General features: G+C 38.0%; 1 protein-coding gene across 5 annotated transcripts in view; it reads left to right on the plus strand.

Annotated features, from left to right (window-relative positions):
* The window catches only part of LOC106088335 (chaoptin), a 350,599-nt gene that overhangs the window by 239,815 nt on the left and 90,685 nt on the right, over positions 1-20,099 (plus strand). For all 5 annotated transcript variants that reach the window (XM_013253813.2, XM_059364327.1, XM_013253803.2 and 2 more), the window contains one exon: positions 19,236-19,582. In XM_013253813.2, coding sequence (XP_013109267.2) covers positions 19,236-19,582 — 347 coding nt within the window. The remainder of the gene's footprint in view (positions 1-19,235; positions 19,583-20,099) is intronic.

Below are 20,099 nucleotides of genomic sequence, written 5' to 3' on the forward strand. Positions count from 1 at the left end.
ACCCACCATCGAAGGATGGGGGCATATTCATTTTGACATTATGTTGGCAACACATCGAAATATCCATTTCCGACCCTATAAAGTATATATATATTCTTGATCAGCGTAAAAATCTAAGACCAACTAGCCATGTCCGTCCGTCTGCCCGTCTGTCTGTTGAAATCACGCTACAGTTTTCAAAAATAGAGATATTGAGCTGAAACTTTGCACTTTGCACAGATTCTTTTTTTGTCCATAAGCAGGTTAAGTTCGAAGATGGGCTATATCGGACTATATTTTGATATAGCCCCCATATAGACAGATCCGCCGATTTAGGGTCTTAGGACCATAAAAGCCATATTTATTATCCGATTTTGCTGAAATTAGGGACAATGAATTGTGTTAGGCCCTTCGACATTCTTCGTTCATTTGGCCTAGATCGGTTCAGATTTGGATATAGCTGCCATATAGACAGATCTCTCGATGTAAAATTCTGGGGCCATAAAAGACGCATTTATTGTCCGATGTCGCCGAAATTTCTGACAGTGGGTTATGTTAGGTCCTTCAATATACGACTTCAATTTGGTCCAGATCTGTTTATATTTGGATATAGCTGCCATATAGACAGATCTCTCGATGTAAAATTCTGGGGCCATAAAAGACGCATTTATAATCTGATTACGCTGAAATTTGACACAGTAACTTATGTTTGGCTTTTCAACTTCCGTGTCATATATGGTTCAGATCGGTCAATATTTGGATATAGTTGCTATATAGACCGATTTTCCGATAAAGGGTCTAATGCCCATAAAAACTTTATTTTTCATCCTAGTTTGCTGAAATTTGAAACAGTGAGTGATTTAAGGCTTCCCGATGACTGACCCAAATATGGTTCAGATCGGAATAAATTTGGATATAGCTACAATATAGACCGATCTACCCATAAAGGGTCTGAAGTCCATAAAACCATTATCTTTTATCCAATTTCACTGAAATTTGAAACAGTGAGTAGTTTTAGGCCGGTTAAGGATCTGAAGCTCATAAAAGCTTTATTTATTACCCGCTTTTGTTGATATTTGAAATACAAAATTCAACAGTGACTTATATTTAATAGACCACTCAATGTCCGTGCCGAATTTGGGTTCATAAGTTATCCAATTGTTATCGGATTGTGACGAAAGGGGGTTTACTTATATACCCGAGGTGGTGGGTATCCAAAGTTCGGCCCGGCTGAACTTAATGCCTTTTTACTGTTAAGACTGTATGTGGTTTTCAACAGACAGACGAACAGATGAACGGACATGGCTAGATCGTCTTAGATTTTTACTCTGATCAAGAATATATATACTTTATAGGGTCGGAAATGGATATTTCGATATGTTGCATATGGAATTACAAAATGAATATACCCCCATCCATCGGTGGTGGGTATAAAAAAGGTTCAAGTTGTAACATATAACAAGAGAATTTACACTATTTACAAATGGATGAATAAAGGGATTTTTTAATGTATGAAAGGCATTTTAAAGGCTAAAGTCAACTTCACCATACAAAAACTGCTGAAATGTTTGCTGTTTTAGCAGAAAATTACTGCTATCCCATTTTTAACTGACTTTTAGTTGTTTCAGTTAATATTTTTGCTGTCTTTACTAATAAATTTCTCTGAGTTTACCGCAGCTGAGTTGACATTTCAATGAGGCTATGACCATCTCTAATTCCTCTTTCTTCTAGTTTCACCAGGAATCGAACCCAGGCATTCGGAGCCCTAAGAGGACACTCTTACCTTTTCGCAATTTTTTGATGTGGTGACTATGTCAGTTTCTGTCATTGTACCGCATTCAAATATTTTCTGTTAAAAAAACATATTTTATTGCTGTTATGTAATCTGCTGCCGAAGGTTATGCGAAAATAAGTTTGCAAATTTTCTTCAGTTTGCTATTTTAGACAGAAGGTCCTTGCAACACACATACCTCGTACTTCATTTTATCCTACTACCATCTGCCACGCAATGCCTATTTGTCTATCTTGTTATTCAGTCTCCCCTCCTGCCCTAATTAGGAAACGTAATGGACAAAAGTGATTTGAAAATAAAATTTGTGGGACGTGTTGTTGTTTTGCTACAAAATCGTCTCTGCTTACAAATTTTCTAAGGACATTTCTCTAGCCGGATGGGCATGAAGAGAGCAGAGAAGAAGCGTAGTTAAAAAAATGTAAATAAGTTATTTTGAAATGCTAATATCATTTTTAAATTAAAATCCATCACAATAAAAAATCCCTTAAGAGCAGGTGTTGCTGCTGGAACACAGCAGCTGTAACAGCTTCTTGAGGGCTGCTGTCCACTTGTTGTTGTTTTGCCGTAGTACTACTGTTGATGGTCATAAAAAGAGCAAAGGTAGCAGGGCTCGATGAAGCACAAAGAAGTAATTGTAAATGAAAAATATGACTAAAAAGGAAAAGAAAATCGGCTGTCACCACTACGACCACCACCATCATCATCATCGTCCTGCCCATAAACATTCGTTAGTCTCCGGAAATTTTGTCAGAGGGTGTTATTCAAAGGCAGCTGTCAAAACTACGATGACCATTACGAAGGCAACAGCAACAACTCCATATTGTGACAATTTCTTGTTATCAATGTCAGACTAAGCCAAACAACAACAACAACAACAGCAGCAAAAAAAAAAAAAAGAAAAACGTTTGTGCCAAACGAGGACATCAACAATATTGTTAGTTAACGTCATTTTGCTCTATGGTGTCTCGTTGTTTATTCCTTCCATTTGTGTTGCGTTTTTTTTTTTTGTTGTTGGATATTTTCCACTTTTTTGTGTCGCACTTATTTTTGTTGTTGTGTCATTTGGTTTTTTGTCTTTGTCATAATTTGTGGTTGTTCGTTGGGTTGTCTCTGCCATAAACGAATGTCATCATCCAAGCTAAGGGTGTTGGTTTGGACAAGGTCTGGAAATGGCCGAGACAGCCACTTGATGTCCTAGAGACCAAAAGGGGCCAGGAAGGGAAGGCAAAGGCGTTGGATAGAGGGTGTTGGTTTTTGTTATTATTTAGGTTTTGTTGTTGTTGCTGCTGCTGCTGTTGTAGTTTATGATACCCTCGTGCTTTGTCCATTATAATTGCTTAACGTTTAGCATTCATAATGAACTGGTTGCTGCTTTGTTGCTGTTGTTGGTCTTGGTGGTTGTGGTGCTCCCACTGTGGCTGCGGCCAAGTTTCCCAGCAACTCTACTAGCCCCTCAACCCAGATGGGTTTTTTTTTTTTCTTTTTTTTTGGCTTTGAACTTAAGTACACACTAAACTCGTGTTATGCATGAGGAGGGGCCATGGTGTTGAGTGTTTGAGCAATGTCAAAGTAAAACCCCAAAAATTAACAGAATTTCTTTTTTAATGGTCTCTATGGCAGAGGATTAGGAATAATGTGTGGGCAAGGTGTGGGGATTTAAAACAAGTTTTTGTCAAGAGAAAATAATTAAACATAAACATATTTTGATAAGAAATTTTTTAAAATATTCCTCGATGTGACAAGGCGAGTTATTGGCGGTTACAATAACTACAACTTCACAAATGTGGCCTGCACTAGAAGGGAGTAACCACCGCTGAAACTTTTTTCCAATGTTTCTACCGAGTTTTGAACCCAGGTGTCGTACGTCAAAAACGGACCTGCTAACCTCTGAGCTACGGAATCTCCCGTAAAAGATATTGCAAATTGCTAATTTTGCCCATGAACATTCCGTTAAAGAACAGAGGCAAACTTCCCACATATCAATGAGTGCAGTCGGATTCATGTTTAAGATCAATGATAAGGGGTCTCCTTCTTATAGCCGAGTCCGAACGGTGTGCCGCATTATGACACCTCTTTGGAGAGAAGTTTTACATGGCATAGTACCTTACAAATGTTGCAAGCATTAGGAGGGGAAAAGCACCGCTGAAAATTTTTCTGATGCTCTCGCCAGGATTCGAACCAAGGCGTTCAGCGTTGTAGGCAGAGATGCTAACCTATGCGCTATGGTGGCCTACGGTGTAAAGGATATTACCCCATTTATTAATTAAGACTTCAAGAGCAGCCCCTGAACAAATTTAATTCCTGCACCAATGGGTATTCGTTAGTATTTTTATTATCCTCGTGATGTCAGGGAATTTGTGTATGAGCATGGTTTTGTTATTTGTTTTTTTTTTCCCTCCCGTTTACGATGCTTTACTAAAAAGTAAAGCAAATCCAAAAAAACAGGCAAGCAAGCAACAAATTTGAGGTGTGTTGTATATAATTTAATTGCCGCTGCAAACAAATAATAGGCGAACATTTGGGGAGCGATGTCTATTTTCCAGGTTGTCTGTTATACATTTCCATGTTGGTATATTTTCTCTGACTATTGCTGTCTGACCATGTTTTCGTTTTCGTCCTTATTCGTTGTGACGAATAGTAGACAGAGCATGGGCAGGACATTTCATTGAAATAGTGCACCGCTTTGTAATCCCATTTTTGTCTTTTGCCTTCCGTTGCCCTTCTCTCTTTGGCGGTGGCAACGTCAGCCTTGGCAATGCTTGTGTCCTTGTTGATTCTTTTGAGAATTGTTACTGTTGTTGCTTGAAATTAAGTTAAGCTAAATAAATGTGTTATCCTTGTTTATGACGAGTATTCCCCGGTTGTCGGGGTTTTCTTTGATAACTTTTATAAATCAACAATTTTTTATGGCAGCTGTCATTAAAACAAATTACTTGAGGGGATTCTTCCTCTTTTGAGGGGTTATCTCGGACACTGTGTATTATGTAACTCTAGCTCACAAAAATTTAAATGAATTTAACTTTTTTTTCATTTTTAATACCATAAAATTGCCTAATTGTCTTTGGATATGAAGGAATTTAAACAAAACTCTTTGAGGACTTCTTAGAAAAGACAGTGTCGTGAATGGAGAGGTTATTCTCATTGGCATACAACTTTACAAATACGACTGCTTACAATGTAAACCGGCATATCGGTCTATATGGCAGCTTTATGTAAACATTTCCCGATACGGGCCATATTCAGTTGGAATATTGGTGCCCCTTGTACAATTTTCTGTTTGAAATTTCAGCGAAATCTGACAAAAAAGGCGGAAATCTTGCAGATATATTCGGTAACAAAACAATCCATGCCAAATTTTGTACAAACCAGTTTAAGTGAAAATCGGGCGATACATATACATGGGATCTATATCTAAATCTGAACCGATACTGAAGAAATCTTGCAGATATGTTAACGTCAGTAACAAAGCAATCCGTACCAAATTTTGAGCAGATCGGTTGAAAATTTTAGTTGCTATGGACATTTAAGTGGAAATCGGGCAATACATATATATATATAACATCTATATCTAAATCAGAACCGATTTTGATGAAATATCGCAGATAGGCTAAGATGAGTAACAAAACAATCCGTGGCAAATTTTATGCAGATCGGTTCAAAATCGTGGTTACTACGGGAATTAAAGTGCAAATCGGGCGATAAATATATAGGGGAGCTATATTCAAATCACGACTGATATTGGTAAAATCTTGCAGATATGTTAGGATCAGTAACAAAATCATCCGTGCCAAATGTTGTGCAGATCGGTTGAAAATTTTAGTCACTAAGGCCATTAAAGTTCGATTCGGGGAATGCATATATATGGGAGCTATATCTAAATCTGAACCGATTTTCACCAAAATCAACAGCGTTCGTCCTTGAACCCTAAAAGTGACTTGTTCAAAAAAACATGACGATGGGGCAACAAATACGACTTTTACCTTGATTACAAGACTCACAGACGGACAGACGAATATGGCTAAATCGAATCAGAAAGTGAATCAGCATCGATCGGAATGCTTATCAATGGGTCTAGCTCTTCTCCTTCTTAGCGCTTCAAACAAATACCACAAAATTATAATACCCTGTACCACAGAGGTGCTGTAGGGTATAAATATTAGTCCGTGCAAAATTTCAACTCAACATCTCAAATTTTAAAGACGTTGTAAAATTCTAAGACGATTTAACGATGTCCGCGTGTCTGCCCTTCCGTCTGTTGTAATCACTCTACAGCCTTCAAAAATTGAGATACTGAGCTGATATTTGAACGAGCCAAATCGGAACATATTTGGATATAGCTGCTATATAGACAGATTTTCCGATAAGGGATCTAATGCCCATAAATGCTTTATTTGCTATCCGATTTCGATGAAATTGGAAACAGTGAGTAGTTTTAGGCCTCCCGACATCAGACCCAAATATGATTCAGATCGGACTATTTTTAGATATAGCTGCCATTTAGACCGATTTGCCGATTAATGATCTGAATTATTTACCGGGTCTCATTAATTAACCGATTTCGTTGAAATTTGAAATAGTGTTAGCCACCCGACATCCGACCCACATATGAGTCCGATAAGACTATATAGATATAGGGTCTTAATCCCATTAAAAGTAGATTTATTGTCTAAAAATTTTACTTGTATATAAGTTCTCGGGACCGAAATAAAATTAATAGAGACCAGCCACTATTAAGATGTGACGACGGATATTGCCTTTTATCCTTGTTTAATTTGGTCCAGATCGTCCCAGATTTGATTATAGGTGCCATGTAGAACGATCTATCGATTTAAAGTCTTGGCCCTATAAAACGCACATTTATTATCCGATTTCGTTGAAATTTGGGGCAGTGACTTATGTTAGGTCTTTCGACATCCGTGTCTTATACGGTTCAGATGGGTTTATATTTGGATATAGCTGCCAAAAAGACCAATATTTTGTACAAAAATTGAAGCACTCAATGTTCGTGCCGAGTTTAGGTGTTTAAGTTACCCAAGTTTCACCGGATAGTAACGAAAGAGGGTTTACACATATAACAGAGGTGTTGGGTGTCCCAAAGGCTGAACTTAATGCCGTTTTACTTGTTTTTCTTTATTATTTGATAGTGTTCTAGTTCTTTTTTTAGAGCCTTCATCAACTTTGGATAAAATATGGCACTTTCTTTATTAGAGAAACTTTTATGTTTTGCCATTTTTATATCCTCCACCATAGGATGGGGTAAAAATGGTAATTTTGTCATTCTATTTGTAACTATTCGAAATATTTGTCCAAGACCCCATAAATAACTTAAGTTGATCTAGCCATGTCCGTCTGTCGGTCCGTCCGTCTGTTTGTCGAAAGCACGCTAACTTTCGAAAGAGTATAACCAGTAGCTTGAAATTTTGCACAAATACATCTTGTTATTGTAAATTGGTTGAGATTGTAAATGGGCCATATCGGTCAACGTGTTGATATAGCTGCCATATTAATCGATCTGCGATCTTGACGTTTTGAGCCCCTAAAGGGGGCAATTCTTATCCGATTTGGCTGAAATTTTGCACGTGGTGTTTTGTTATGACTTTCAACAACTGTTCAAAACATGGTTCAAATCGGTCCATAGCCTGATATAGCTGCCATATAAACCGATCTTGAATCTTGACTTCTTGAGCCAATAGAGGGCGCAATTCTTATCCGATTTGGCTGAAATTTACCTTGACGTGTTTTTTTATGACTTCCAACAGCTGATATAGCTGCCATATAGACCCATCTGGGATCTTGACTACCAGAGCATCTAAGGTCGCAATTATTGTCCGATTTTGCTGAAATTTTGTGCAATAGTTTCTCCCATGACTTTCAACATATGTGTCGAATATGGTTTGCATCGGTCTATAGCCTGACACTTTACGTTACATTAATTGGCTATGACAGAATATTTGTTCCACTAGCCGAACGTAGAATAGCGTCCCAAGCGCCTCGATCTTCTGTGCTCATTCTAAAATCTCTAACACCAAGTTTCGAGGAGTCTCCTACCACTTGATGTATAACCTGATACAGCTCCACTAAAAACCGATCTCCCTATTTTACTTTTTGAGCCCCTTAAGGGCCCAATTATTGTTCGATTTGGCTTAAATTGACACAATGACTTGTAATATGACAATGACTCGATTATGGTCCGAATCGGACCATTACTCGATATAGCTCCAATAGCATAGCATTTGTTTTCTTTTATCCTTTGTTTGCCTAAAAAGAGATACCGGGAAAAGAACTCGACAAATGCGATCCAAGGTAGAGGGTATATAAGATTCGGCCCGGCCGAACTTAGCACGTTTTTACTTAATTTATTATAAAACATATTGGCTTAGACTTTATTTTTTTATTTTTAATAAAAAATATGTTATTAAAAAATTTTAAGAAATTTATGGCTCGGAGTTGATATCCAATTCGGTAGCGAGCAAAAATTGTTCTTAAAATTTTTTTTTCTGTTTTGCTAAAAGTTATCTACAGGTTAAGTTAAACTGTCTTATTTAAATCCTGAAAATATTTTTTGACCTTGAAGTGAAAAACACAAACAAAATCCATTTGATTTGCTTCCTGTTTTATGAAAATCTATGCCATAAATACAATACTACACTCACTTAGGTAGAAATAACAGTATCTTCAATTTTGCTTTTATTGTAATTCCATATCGTGTTTTATGACAATATAAAAAAGAGCAGGATTTCCTTTGTAATGGCAACACAATCGCAAATTTATTCCACATACACAGTAAAGGAAAGTTTCTTGTTCCCAACCCCCAAATATCTTAGTTTTTGCCTTAGTTGTGGCTGAGAAAGAAAAATTGATTTGATGTGGAAAATGCTTTTAGAGGGCACCTTTAAACGGGCTTTCTTTAACACGGAATATTTATTTATTTTTTGTATTTAAATATTCTGCGTACGTAGGCTTAATATTAACACAATCGTTATGTTTCCGGTTCCCATACCAATGTCACACCATCACAATCATCAACACTCCTGCAGACCAAGGCCTTAAGGCACATGGTGCCTGTGCCTTGAGGCCATATGTCGCCCACATATAAATGTAGCGGAAATTGTGTGTGTTGTCCGTGTATGTGTGCGCATATATACTAATATGGAAACACTTGCCCCATGTAAATGTATCCCCACTTTGCATATGTTTCGCATATTCCATAACAATGCTCGTAATACGATATGGCGCACACACAAATTGGCAAAAAGAAAATTACAATGCAAAGAGCACAAAACGACAACAACAACCACAAAAAAGGAACAAAAAAACAGCAAATTGACAAAATCACATAAAAAACACAAATACATAATATGTCTATTTATTTATATACACATACTTATGTGCATGAAAATGTTTTTTTATCAATTCATAAGAGCCATTGCACTTGAAAATCACAAATCAAAACATTACGGAAGTTGAATGTGTGCTCTCACCAAGGTGGTGTAAACAAAAATTTTACCTAAATGCCAAAAAATATCTGCCAAAGAAATGAAATGTGTCGATAATGGCTCTCAAACACGTTATTGCTTCAAATTTAAGCAAAATCGGGAGATTTAAAGGCTTTTAATCAGAGGATGTGTCGATGTAAGTGTTATATCAAGATATGATCTCTCCGTACATTTCGCTAAAACATGTTGGCCGGACCGAACCATGGCATATGCTAAAAATATACACATAATAAACTTGGGCATAACTCAACTCTAGGTACCAATTTGCTGCCAAAGCAGGCAACAATTTCAGCTTCTTAAAGCCATAAAAATAAATCAGAAAATCGATTCATATGGTTGCTACTAGCCCAACTGGGCTCGCTCCGGTGTGCCTTCTTTTTAATATCTTTTTAGTGTGGGGACACTTCGCCCTGAATGCGGATATCGAATTCGTGCCATTGTAGCCTATCAGGCTGAACGCGTTCGAATCCTGGCGAGAACATCGGACAGCGATATCCCCTCTTAATGTTGGCGACATTTGCGAGGTACAATGCCATGCAGGGTCATTTAACAATTTTTCCCCAAAGAGTTGTCGCACTGGGGGACGCCGGTCAGACTCGGCTATAAAAGGTCCCTTATCATTGAGATTAAACTTAAATTGGAAAGCTTTCATTGATGTGTGAGAAGTGTGCCCCTTCTCGGTTCCTGGTGGTAATGTTCTTCCTTAGGGTATTATTTTCATTAGGGGAGGGATGGCAGCTCAGACATTTCGACTCAAATATGGATATCGTGCTGCACTTCCAGATCATTTTAATTTGAGCCCCTTATTGCCATGCCCGGTGAATATCAACCGATTGAAGGGTGTTTTGGGGCTGGGACGGCCACCGGCACTTTGCACTGAAAATAGATATCAAATTCGTTCTTTATTCCCACCGGAAATGAAGTTCAGTTTAGGGGGTGCTTTAGGGCGTACCCCAAAACTCTTGGCTCCAAAATTGGATATCAAATTCATTTTCTACTCTCAAATACCTTTCATTTGAGTCCCATATTGCCATAATGGGTCAAATAACCCATTTGGCATATCTTTTGAAGGAAAAGCGCCACCTAGACTTGAACGCAAATTTTTATGTCATATTTGTAATCTACTCCCTAATACCTTTCATTTGATTCCCATATAACCATGGTCGGCTTATATGCCCATTTGGTGGTATTTGGGGATGGGCGAACTCCGACTACTTGGACCTAATGTTTTATGCCAAGTTTGTAATCTACTGCCTAATACTTTTCATTTGAGTCCCATATTGTTATGAACATTAAATATATCTGTTTAGAGGAGTTTTGGGGTTGGGGGGCCCGCTGGGTACTTGGACCCAATTTTGTATACCATATTAGTTTTCTGGTCTCCAATACCTTTCATTTGATACCCTTAATGTGCCCTTTGGACCACTTTCGAATATGGGCGGCGTTTTTAGTTTTTGTGGGGTTGCGTCACCCCCTATAATCCGATTTGATTTTGTATGCCAGATTCGAAATCTACTCCCGAATACCTTTCATTTAAACCCCATATTGAAAAGAAATTCCGATATGTCTGTTTTTTGGAAGTTTTGGGGTTGGGGCTACCCAATGGGTACTTGCACTTAAATTTTAATAACATATTCGTATTCTACTCTCCCAAAACTTTCATTTGATACCTATATTATCCCGATCGGTCCACTTTTGATTTTGGGTTCCGTTTTTGGCATAAGGGGGAGGGTCCGTCCCCCTTCCGATACCGAAAAATTATATAGCCTATGTTTTCTTGCAGACCAACCTGCACAGTATGCGAAAATTTGAAAATCGTTTCTGCCGTTTTTCAGTCTACGCGGAACAAACAAACCGAGTCCCATATATCCGTTATTGGTTAATGTGCCCATTTTGGGCGTTTTTGTGGGGGTGGAGTGACCCCCTATACTTTGAAATGAATTTGTATGCCAGATTCGTTATCTACTCCCCCATACTTTTCATTTGATACCCATATTGTCCTTATCGGTCCACTTTTGATTTTAGTTGATGTTTTTGCTGTAATAACGGTGGTGGGTCCGCCCCCTCCGTCATCAACAAAACTATAAAGCCTATTCCTACTTCCTGGCCATATTCGTAATCTACTCTCGAATACCTTTCATTTGAGTCCCATTTTGTTTTGGGGCTAGGGCGCCCCCCAGGTACTTGGACCCAACTTTTATTATGAAATTCGTACTCGACTCTTGAATACCTTTCATTTGAATCTCATATTGTCCCGATAGGACCACTTTTATTTTTGGGTAGTACTTTCGGGAGGGTCCGCCCCCCCTCCCGATTTCAAAAAATTTGAAAGCCTAAGTCTCCTTCAAGACGAATCTACACAATCTGTGAAAATTTCAAGGTAATCGGTTCAGCCGTTTTTGAGTCGATACGGAACAAACAAACAAACCGACAAACAAACAAAGAATTTGTGTTGTTGAATTTGTGATATTGTGTTGCACCCCGATTAAAGTCATATTTACAATGCACGTTGGAAGTTACAACAGATAAATACGTGTTTAATTTCTGCAAAATTGGATAACAATTGAGAATTTACTAGGCTAAAGATCATCAGAAATCGGTAGATGGTTTGATATGGGAGCTACATCAGATTAAAGACCAATTTGGATTGTACTTGGTATAATTGTTAGAAATCGTAACCGAACACCACGTGCAAAATTTCAGCCTTTACGGATACTAATGGCTGCTTTCAGAGGCTCAACATCCCCAATCGGGAATCTGTTGAAATGGGAGCTTTATCGAAATCTGATCCGATGTGGCCCATTTGCAATCACAAACGACCTGCAGCAATAAGGAGTTTATGTGAAAAATTTTCCACATGATCTGTAATCGTAATCGTTCGATCGCTATTGTGACTTCGACGGACGGGCGGACGGCCGGACATTTCCAAATCGACTTAGAATGTCACAAGTGTTACAAACGAAGTGACTATATAAGCATGCCCCTCATTGTATGATGGTGGATGTATAAAAATATATCTGCACCAATTTTAAGTGTAATATTTCTACTCTTAACTGCTGTAGCGTCCAAAAATAGTCCGACGAACCGATGAACTTTCACACTTGTCTTAGAATTCCATTTAATTTTATTTGGGCATCGAATTTCATTAGCAACATGGTCAACATTTGACTGAATAATGTTTTTAAAATTTGGTCTAACAAATTTCTGTCATGAGAGCCATGGTACAATGGTGCGTATTATTGTTGATAATATTTTCGAAGCAATTTATTCCTCATACGCTCCCAGGCATGAACTTCATTATAGCCTATACCACTACTGTGGTACAGGGTATTATAACTCAGTGAATTTGTTTATAACATACAAAAGGAAGAGAGATAAGTATACCGATAACCATTGATAAGTATACCGATCGACTAAGAATCACTTTCTGATTCGTTTTAGCTATGTCCGTTTGTGTGTCTGTCTGTCCGTCCATCTGTTCATGTTAATTTGTGTACAAAGTACAGGTCGCAGTTTTCATCCGATCGTCTTTAAATTTGGTACAGGCATGTTTTTCGGCCTACAGACGAAACCTATTGAAATTGGAAGAAATCGATTTAGATTTGGAAATAGCTCCCATATATATGTTCGTCCGATTTGCAGAAATACAGCAATAACATCTCCATCTGTTAACCAAAGCTCTCGAAATTCGACAGGAAGGATTTTCTTACGACCCTCAATGTTGCTGGTGAATATCATAAAAATCGGTTCATATTTGGATATAGCTTCCATATATATGTTCGTCCGATTTGCAGTAATACAGAAATAAATTGATCATTTGTTAACCGATTCTCTCGAAAATTGGCAGGAGGGACTTTCTTATGACTCTTAATATTACTGGTAAGTTTCATAGAAATCGGTTCAGATTTGGATATAGCTCCCATATATATGTTCGTCCTATTTGCAGTAATACAGCAATAAAATGGCCATTTGTTTACCGAAGCTCTCGAAATTCGACAGGAAGGATTTTCTTATGACACTCTATATTACTGGCGAGTTTCATAGAAATCGGTTTAGATTTAGATATAGGTCTCATATATGTGTTTCGCCCGATTTTCACTCCTAGACCCACTGCAAGCGCATTTATTGACCAAACTTCCCAAAATTTTGTACAACGGTTTTCTCGACGACTTCCATAATATCCATAAAGTTTGCTCGAAGTCGGTTCAGATTTAGATATAGCTCCCTTGTATATGTTCGTCAAATTTTGGGTAATTTGTTGTCATTTGTCAGCCGTAGTTATTGCATTCGGAACATATTTGCTTTGCTCGAAATTTGATACAGGAATTTTAACAATCTATCTGGGTACATCCGCCGAGGTCCATCAAAATTTGTTCAGAATTAGATGTAGCCCCATTTTGTTTTTATACGGTAGGTGTAGGGTATTATAAAGACGGCACCGCCCGACTTTTGACTTTCCTTACTGGTTTTTATATGAAACACCAATTGCAACACTACCTTAACCTTTTAAATGTAAGATCTAAACTCTGCTGAGATTTCTTTCGGGAACGGTCCTCATGATTAATGCTTTATGCTGCGAATATATTATGTCCATAAATATGATGTATACATTAATCGGATGTTTTTTGATTGCTTTGCGATATCCGGACAATCATATTTGTTACGCTTCGGTTTTTTTAATGGCAAGAAATCCAATGATGAAAGATCTGGGTATTGTTAAAATTGATTTTTCGCCCAAACACAATGATAATAATTTGTCATTGCCTCTTTTGTGAATATAAAATAGCCAGCATGCATGTGTGTGAGCCTGTGTGTGTTTTGTGCATTTATTATTCTTAATGTGAGAGAGTAAGTGTGCCTTTGGCAATTTATTCATTTTATTTGGTTATTTTAAAAAAAAGGGAGGTAGCTGAGAACCGTTTTTAGGGCCCACATACCCCTGCCTATGGTGGGGTCGCACAAAAATTCATTGTTTATTACATTAACGTGTCAAAATATGCAAATAAACGTCAAACACAAGCACAACAGCCAAAATTTGCATTTATGGCTGGGAGCGAAAGTGGGAGTGTGAGTGCATGTCTCAACCTGAGGTATGTGCGTGTTCTTCTCGTCTTCATCTAAGCATGAGTTCATTAGTGCGTGCTTTAATGGCATTCACGTTGCGTGCAATTACAAAGTCAAAATCCTAAAGCCAAGAAATATGCCAAAAACAAAAGCAAAAAACCTGAAAAAATTAATCACCTCTAAAGGCACTCAGTTAGGCACCGGCTAACTCACTCTCCCTAAAATTTGTTCATATGTGCTTGAAACACACACACATGACACAACACGTACATGCAAATGCCTGCTTATACGAGCTGTTAGCAAAAAAAATGAGTGCTTAGCAAACACTACTAAGCGACATATAACAGCAATGCTAAGAAAAGTTGTTTTTGAGAAAGTGGAGGCCAAAAGGCAAACCAGGTGGAGTGTAGACAGTAACAAAGCGGTAACAAAGGTTGTAAAACAGTTGGAAAGTCACCAAATTATTCAAAACCCTAGCAAATAAAGACAACAGCGTCACCCGCATTGCCTACTTCTTCAATTTCAAGTAATGATGGTGAACAATAAAACAAAGCTGACGCTGTTTTGGTATGCGGCATCCCTTTAACAAACAACAACAAGGTTCTTATTTTCCAACCAAAAAAAACCAAAACAAGGCAGGGAATGAAAACGTCACCTAGCTATATTTGGTACTCAAATGTAGGCTGAAGACTTCAACGTGTTTTTAAACCTTTAAACAAACCAGTAGCGAAGGGCAAAAGTCGGTCGGTGCCGACTGTATAATACCTTAAACCTACCCTATAAGTACAATGTGGGAGATATATCCAATCCTGAACAAATTTCGATGGACCTCGGCGAGCAAATATGTTCAAACTGTTATAACTACGGCTGACAAGTGACAACATTATTATTATATTATATAGGAGGTATATCTAATTCTGAACCAATTTCAGGCAAACTTCTCAGATAATGTGGTAGTCGTCGAGGAAAGCGTTGTGCAAAATTGGCTAGATTGTTAAAACAATGCGCTTGCAGTAGCTCTTGGGGTCAAAAAACTGGCGATATACATATATGACAGCTATATCTTATGAGAGCCATAAGAAAATCCTTCCTGCAAAATTTCGAAAGAATCTGTTAAAAACTGAGCACTTTCTTGCAATATTTCTCAAAATCGGACGAACATATATATGGGAGCTATACCTAAATCTGAACCGATTTCGAGCAAACTTCTCATATGAGAGCTTTATCTAAATCTGAACTGAGTTCTATGAAATTCACCAGTAATGTCAACAGTCATAAAAACATCCTTTCTGTCAAATTTTGAGAGAGTCGGTTTACAAACGACCATTTTATAGCAATATTACTGCAAATCGGACGAACATATATATGGGAGCTATATCTAAATCTGAACGGATTTTGAAAAAACTTCTCACATACTATGACAGACGTCGAGGAAAGCGTTACACGAAGTTTTGAAAAGATTGGTCAATAAATGCGCTTGTAGTGGCTCCAGGAGTGAAAATCGGGCGATATATATATGTGAGAGCTGTATCTAAATATGAACCGATTTCTATGAAATTCACCAGTAATGTCGAGAGTCACACAAAAATCCTTTCAGCAAAATTTCGATAGATTCGTTTAACTAATGACCATTTTATTGCATTATTTCAGCAAATCGGACGAACATATATATGGGAGCTTTATCCCGATTTTTTTATGGGGGTATATTCATTTTGTCATTCCGTTTGCAACACATCGAAATATCCATTTCCGACCCTATAAAGTATATATATTCTTGATCAGCGTAAAAATCTAAGACGATCTAGACATGTCCGTCCGTCTGTCCGTCTGTCTGTTGAAATCACGCTACAGTCTTTAAAAATAGAGATATTGAGCTGAAATTTTGCACAGATTCTTTTTTTTGTCCATAAGCAGGTTAAGTTCGGAGATGGGCAATATCGGAATATATTTTCATATAGCCCCCATATAAACCGATCCGCCGATTTAGGGTCTTAGGCCCATAAAAGCCACATTTATTATCCGATTTTGCTGGAATTCGGGACAGTGAGTTGTGTTAGGCCTTTCGACATCCTTCGTCAGTTTGGTTCATATCAGTCCAGATTTGGATATAGCTGCCATATAGACCGATCCTCCGATTTAGGGTCTTAGGCCCATAAAAGCCACATTTATTATCCGATTTTGCTGAAATTCGGGACAGTGAGTTGTGTTAGGCCCTTCGACATCCTTCGTTAATTTGGCTTTGATCGGTCCAGATTTGGATATAGCTGCCATATAGACCGATCTGTCGATTTCAGGTTTTGGGCCCATAAAATGCTCATTTATTGTCCGATGTCGCCGAAATTTGGAAGAGTGAGTTAAGTTAAGCCCATCGACATAATCCTGCAATATGGCACAGATCGGTTAAGATTTGGATATAGCTGTCATATAGACCGATCTCTCTATTTAAGGTTTTCGGACCATAAAAGGTGCATTTATTGTTCGATGTCGCCGAAATTTAGGACAGTGAGTTAGGTTAAGCCCTTCGACTTCCGTCTGCAATATGGCCCAGATCAGTCCAGATTTGAATATAGCTGCCATATAGACCGATCTCTCTATTTAAGGTTTTGGGTCCATAAAAGGCGCAATTATTGTCCTTTTTCGCCGAAATTTGGGACAGTGAGTTGAGTTAGGCCCTTCGACATTTTTCTGAAACTTGGGCCAAATCGGTTCAGATTTGGATATAACTGCCATATAGACCGATTTCTCGATTTAAAGTTTTGGCCCCATAAAAGGCTCATTTATAATCCGATTTCACTGAAATTTGACACAGTGACTTGTGTTAGGCTTTTCGAAATCCGTATCGCATGTAGCTCAAAAGACCAATATTTTTTTATACACAATTCAACAATGACTTGTACTTATAAGTATTTGGTCCAAATCGGAACATATTTTGATATAACTGCTATGGGACAAAAGGTATACAATTTTCACCGGATTTTGATGAAAGTGGTTTACGTATATTCCCGAGGTGGTGGGTATCCAAAGTTCGGCCCGGCCGAACTTAACGCCTTTTTACTTGTTTTCTGCAAAATTTAACATTGACTTGTACTTATTAGACCACTCAATATCCATGTCGAATTTGGTCCGTTCATATTTCGATAATGCTACTATGGAGGCATTAATTATGCATTTTTCACCGGATTCTGACGAAAGGTGGTTTATATATATACCCGAGGTGGTGGGTATATGGGTATCTAACACCTTTTTACTTGTTTTTCAATTTCGATAGGCTTCGTCTCAAGGCCAAAAATTTATAGACGATGGGGTGAAAATTGCGATCACTTCTTTGCAAGCAAATTAACATGCACAGGCAGACAGATGGACGGACGGACGGACAGACAGACAGACGGACATAGCTAAATCGAATCAGAAAGCGATTCTATGTCGATCGGCTTACTTACCAATGGGTCTATCTCTCTTCCTTCTGGGTGTTACAAGCAAATGCACTTAGTTATAATATCTTGTATTACAGTAGAGTTGTAGGTAATAAAAATTAAATAAATTACGAGGGAAGTAAAATGTTGCTTGTCTGCTATTGCGCCAGAAAAGAGGTTAACTACACGAATTACCCAATTGAAAAAAACTACAAGACACTACTTTTTTGACATCCAAATATCGCTTAATATAAACCGTGTTAATGACAACGACATTAAGACTCACACCCACAATCACGCTTTCTTTTTGTTGTTGCAACATTGAGTCTGTTTTTTTTCGTTTTTTTTAGCAGCTTTAAGCATGTCAACTTGGCCTAATGGACAAAATATGAATTTAGGTTTAGAGCCTTTTAAACACAGAGAATTTTGAAAACACACGATGGCATGTGTGAAACCAAATGTATGCACTGCGCATTCACATTTTCAAATATCTCAAGTTCTTGATGTCAATGAGACTGTTGTGGCCAGGGGGTCGGTCCTCTGCTGTTATTCCCCCAAATTGAATGAAGAAACCCACACTCTATGTCATTGACAGAAACATAGGCCTTGCGTGTCATCCCCGCTGAACTTCGGCAGGGTTGCATGTATACATATATTGGTATATGATGCTAAAATTTGCATAAAAGTCTTCTTGAACACAAAAAAAAACACCAAGGATTAACTCTGCAGCTGCCTTGCGCTTGCGATATGTTTTCAGCCTGGTAATATTGTCTTGTAAATGTGACATAAAGGCGTTTACGGCCCTGTATTAATTCATCTGATGACAGTAATAAAAATGCAAAAATTTTACTTCACATGAGCATAACAGTTTTTTTTGCCACGTAGGCTAGGGAGAGGGAAATGAAAACGACATGCCAAAAAAAATTGGCAACACACACTTAATTCAAACATTACCATGTAAAATAGCAAAAACTAAAACATTGAAATAAAGTCAACCTTCAATATTTTTGTAAGAACCGCCTTTAGGAAGGTCTGCGTGTGTCTCAAGTCCGTCTAGCGTGAACAACCTCATTTATTTGCGACAATCACAATAGATCGCTACAACAACTTTTTGAATACTTAATATTTGCAAACAAAATTCAAGACTTATTAACGACTCCAACACAGGACCAAGTTTAACCTTAGACATTGCGTGTGAGCCATTAGGCGAGTATATAAATCACCTCTTTTTGAATGCAGATGAAAAGTAGAAATGGAAATGAACGATAAGGAGTATACAATACATCATAAATAAAATTAATTTAATCCTAAAGCTGCGAATCAATTACCCAAAAATAATTTTAGAAATACCCTAATGTTTAAAAAAAGTTGAATTCTTGTACATAGCGTTTAAGACTTCAGTTAATTATATGATTTTTTTATACTTAATTTTAAAATATTATGAGAAAACTGTTACCATAACCCTTTTTCGTCTTATCTTTTTGTTTACAGAATGGATTATCAACGTCCTCAACTGTTAATTATATCGATTTCTTTGCTGTATTGGTTTCGCACCACAGCCGATTGTTGGAAATTCGATGGCGGCGGTCCAGGAGCCTTGGGTCCTGGCTACCGTCTGCCCCGCAGTGCCTCAAACCTGTTAGCAGCACGAGGGCCACCACCCGTAATACCTGGAGGTGGTGGCGGCGGCGGTTTTGCAACTCTTTTTAATTCACCACCTCAAGACATTCTCTACTCCTGCCCCCTAAATAGCATGTGTCAATGTGCCGGATTACCGAATGAAACATCGACACTGATCGAGATTAATTGCAATGAGGTTGCATTGTACAAATTTCCAGGTAAGAATAAGAAGAGAGACACAGAGAGAGAGAGAGAACAAATAAAACCATAAACAATTTTCTTACGCGAAAAAGTCCTTTGTCATCCTTAATTAAGGGGGCCAACATGACATTAAAACGCGGCCATGTGGAAATTATTAATTGCCTTATGTGTGAGCACGCATGCGACACAAAGATGAGTTGACTTCCCTTGACAATCCCCTCTTACCCGCCCACTGAAGTATCCTTGTGCGAGTCCCTCAAGAGTTGGGCAAACAATGCAAGAGATTTTGCATAGTCACAAACGCACACACATACACAAGTACATACAACCGATAAAGAGCATTCACAACAAGGCATAAGTGAGTGTATGAGTGCATATTTGTGTGTGTGTGTAAAAGTGTTTGTTAACTGTTTTAAATGCTTTTGATTTTTTGCGGTCAGCTGTGGTCGTGGTGCGTCGTTAGTTTGTCCAACACCGAACGACCAATGAAAATGAAGTACATGTAGGTACGTTCGTTGCAAAGAGGGCCGCTGA

This window comes from Stomoxys calcitrans, chromosome 3, assembly GCF_963082655.1.
Source record: "Stomoxys calcitrans chromosome 3, idStoCalc2.1, whole genome shotgun sequence".
Classification (NCBI taxonomy): domain Eukaryota; kingdom Metazoa; phylum Arthropoda; class Insecta; order Diptera; family Muscidae; genus Stomoxys; species Stomoxys calcitrans.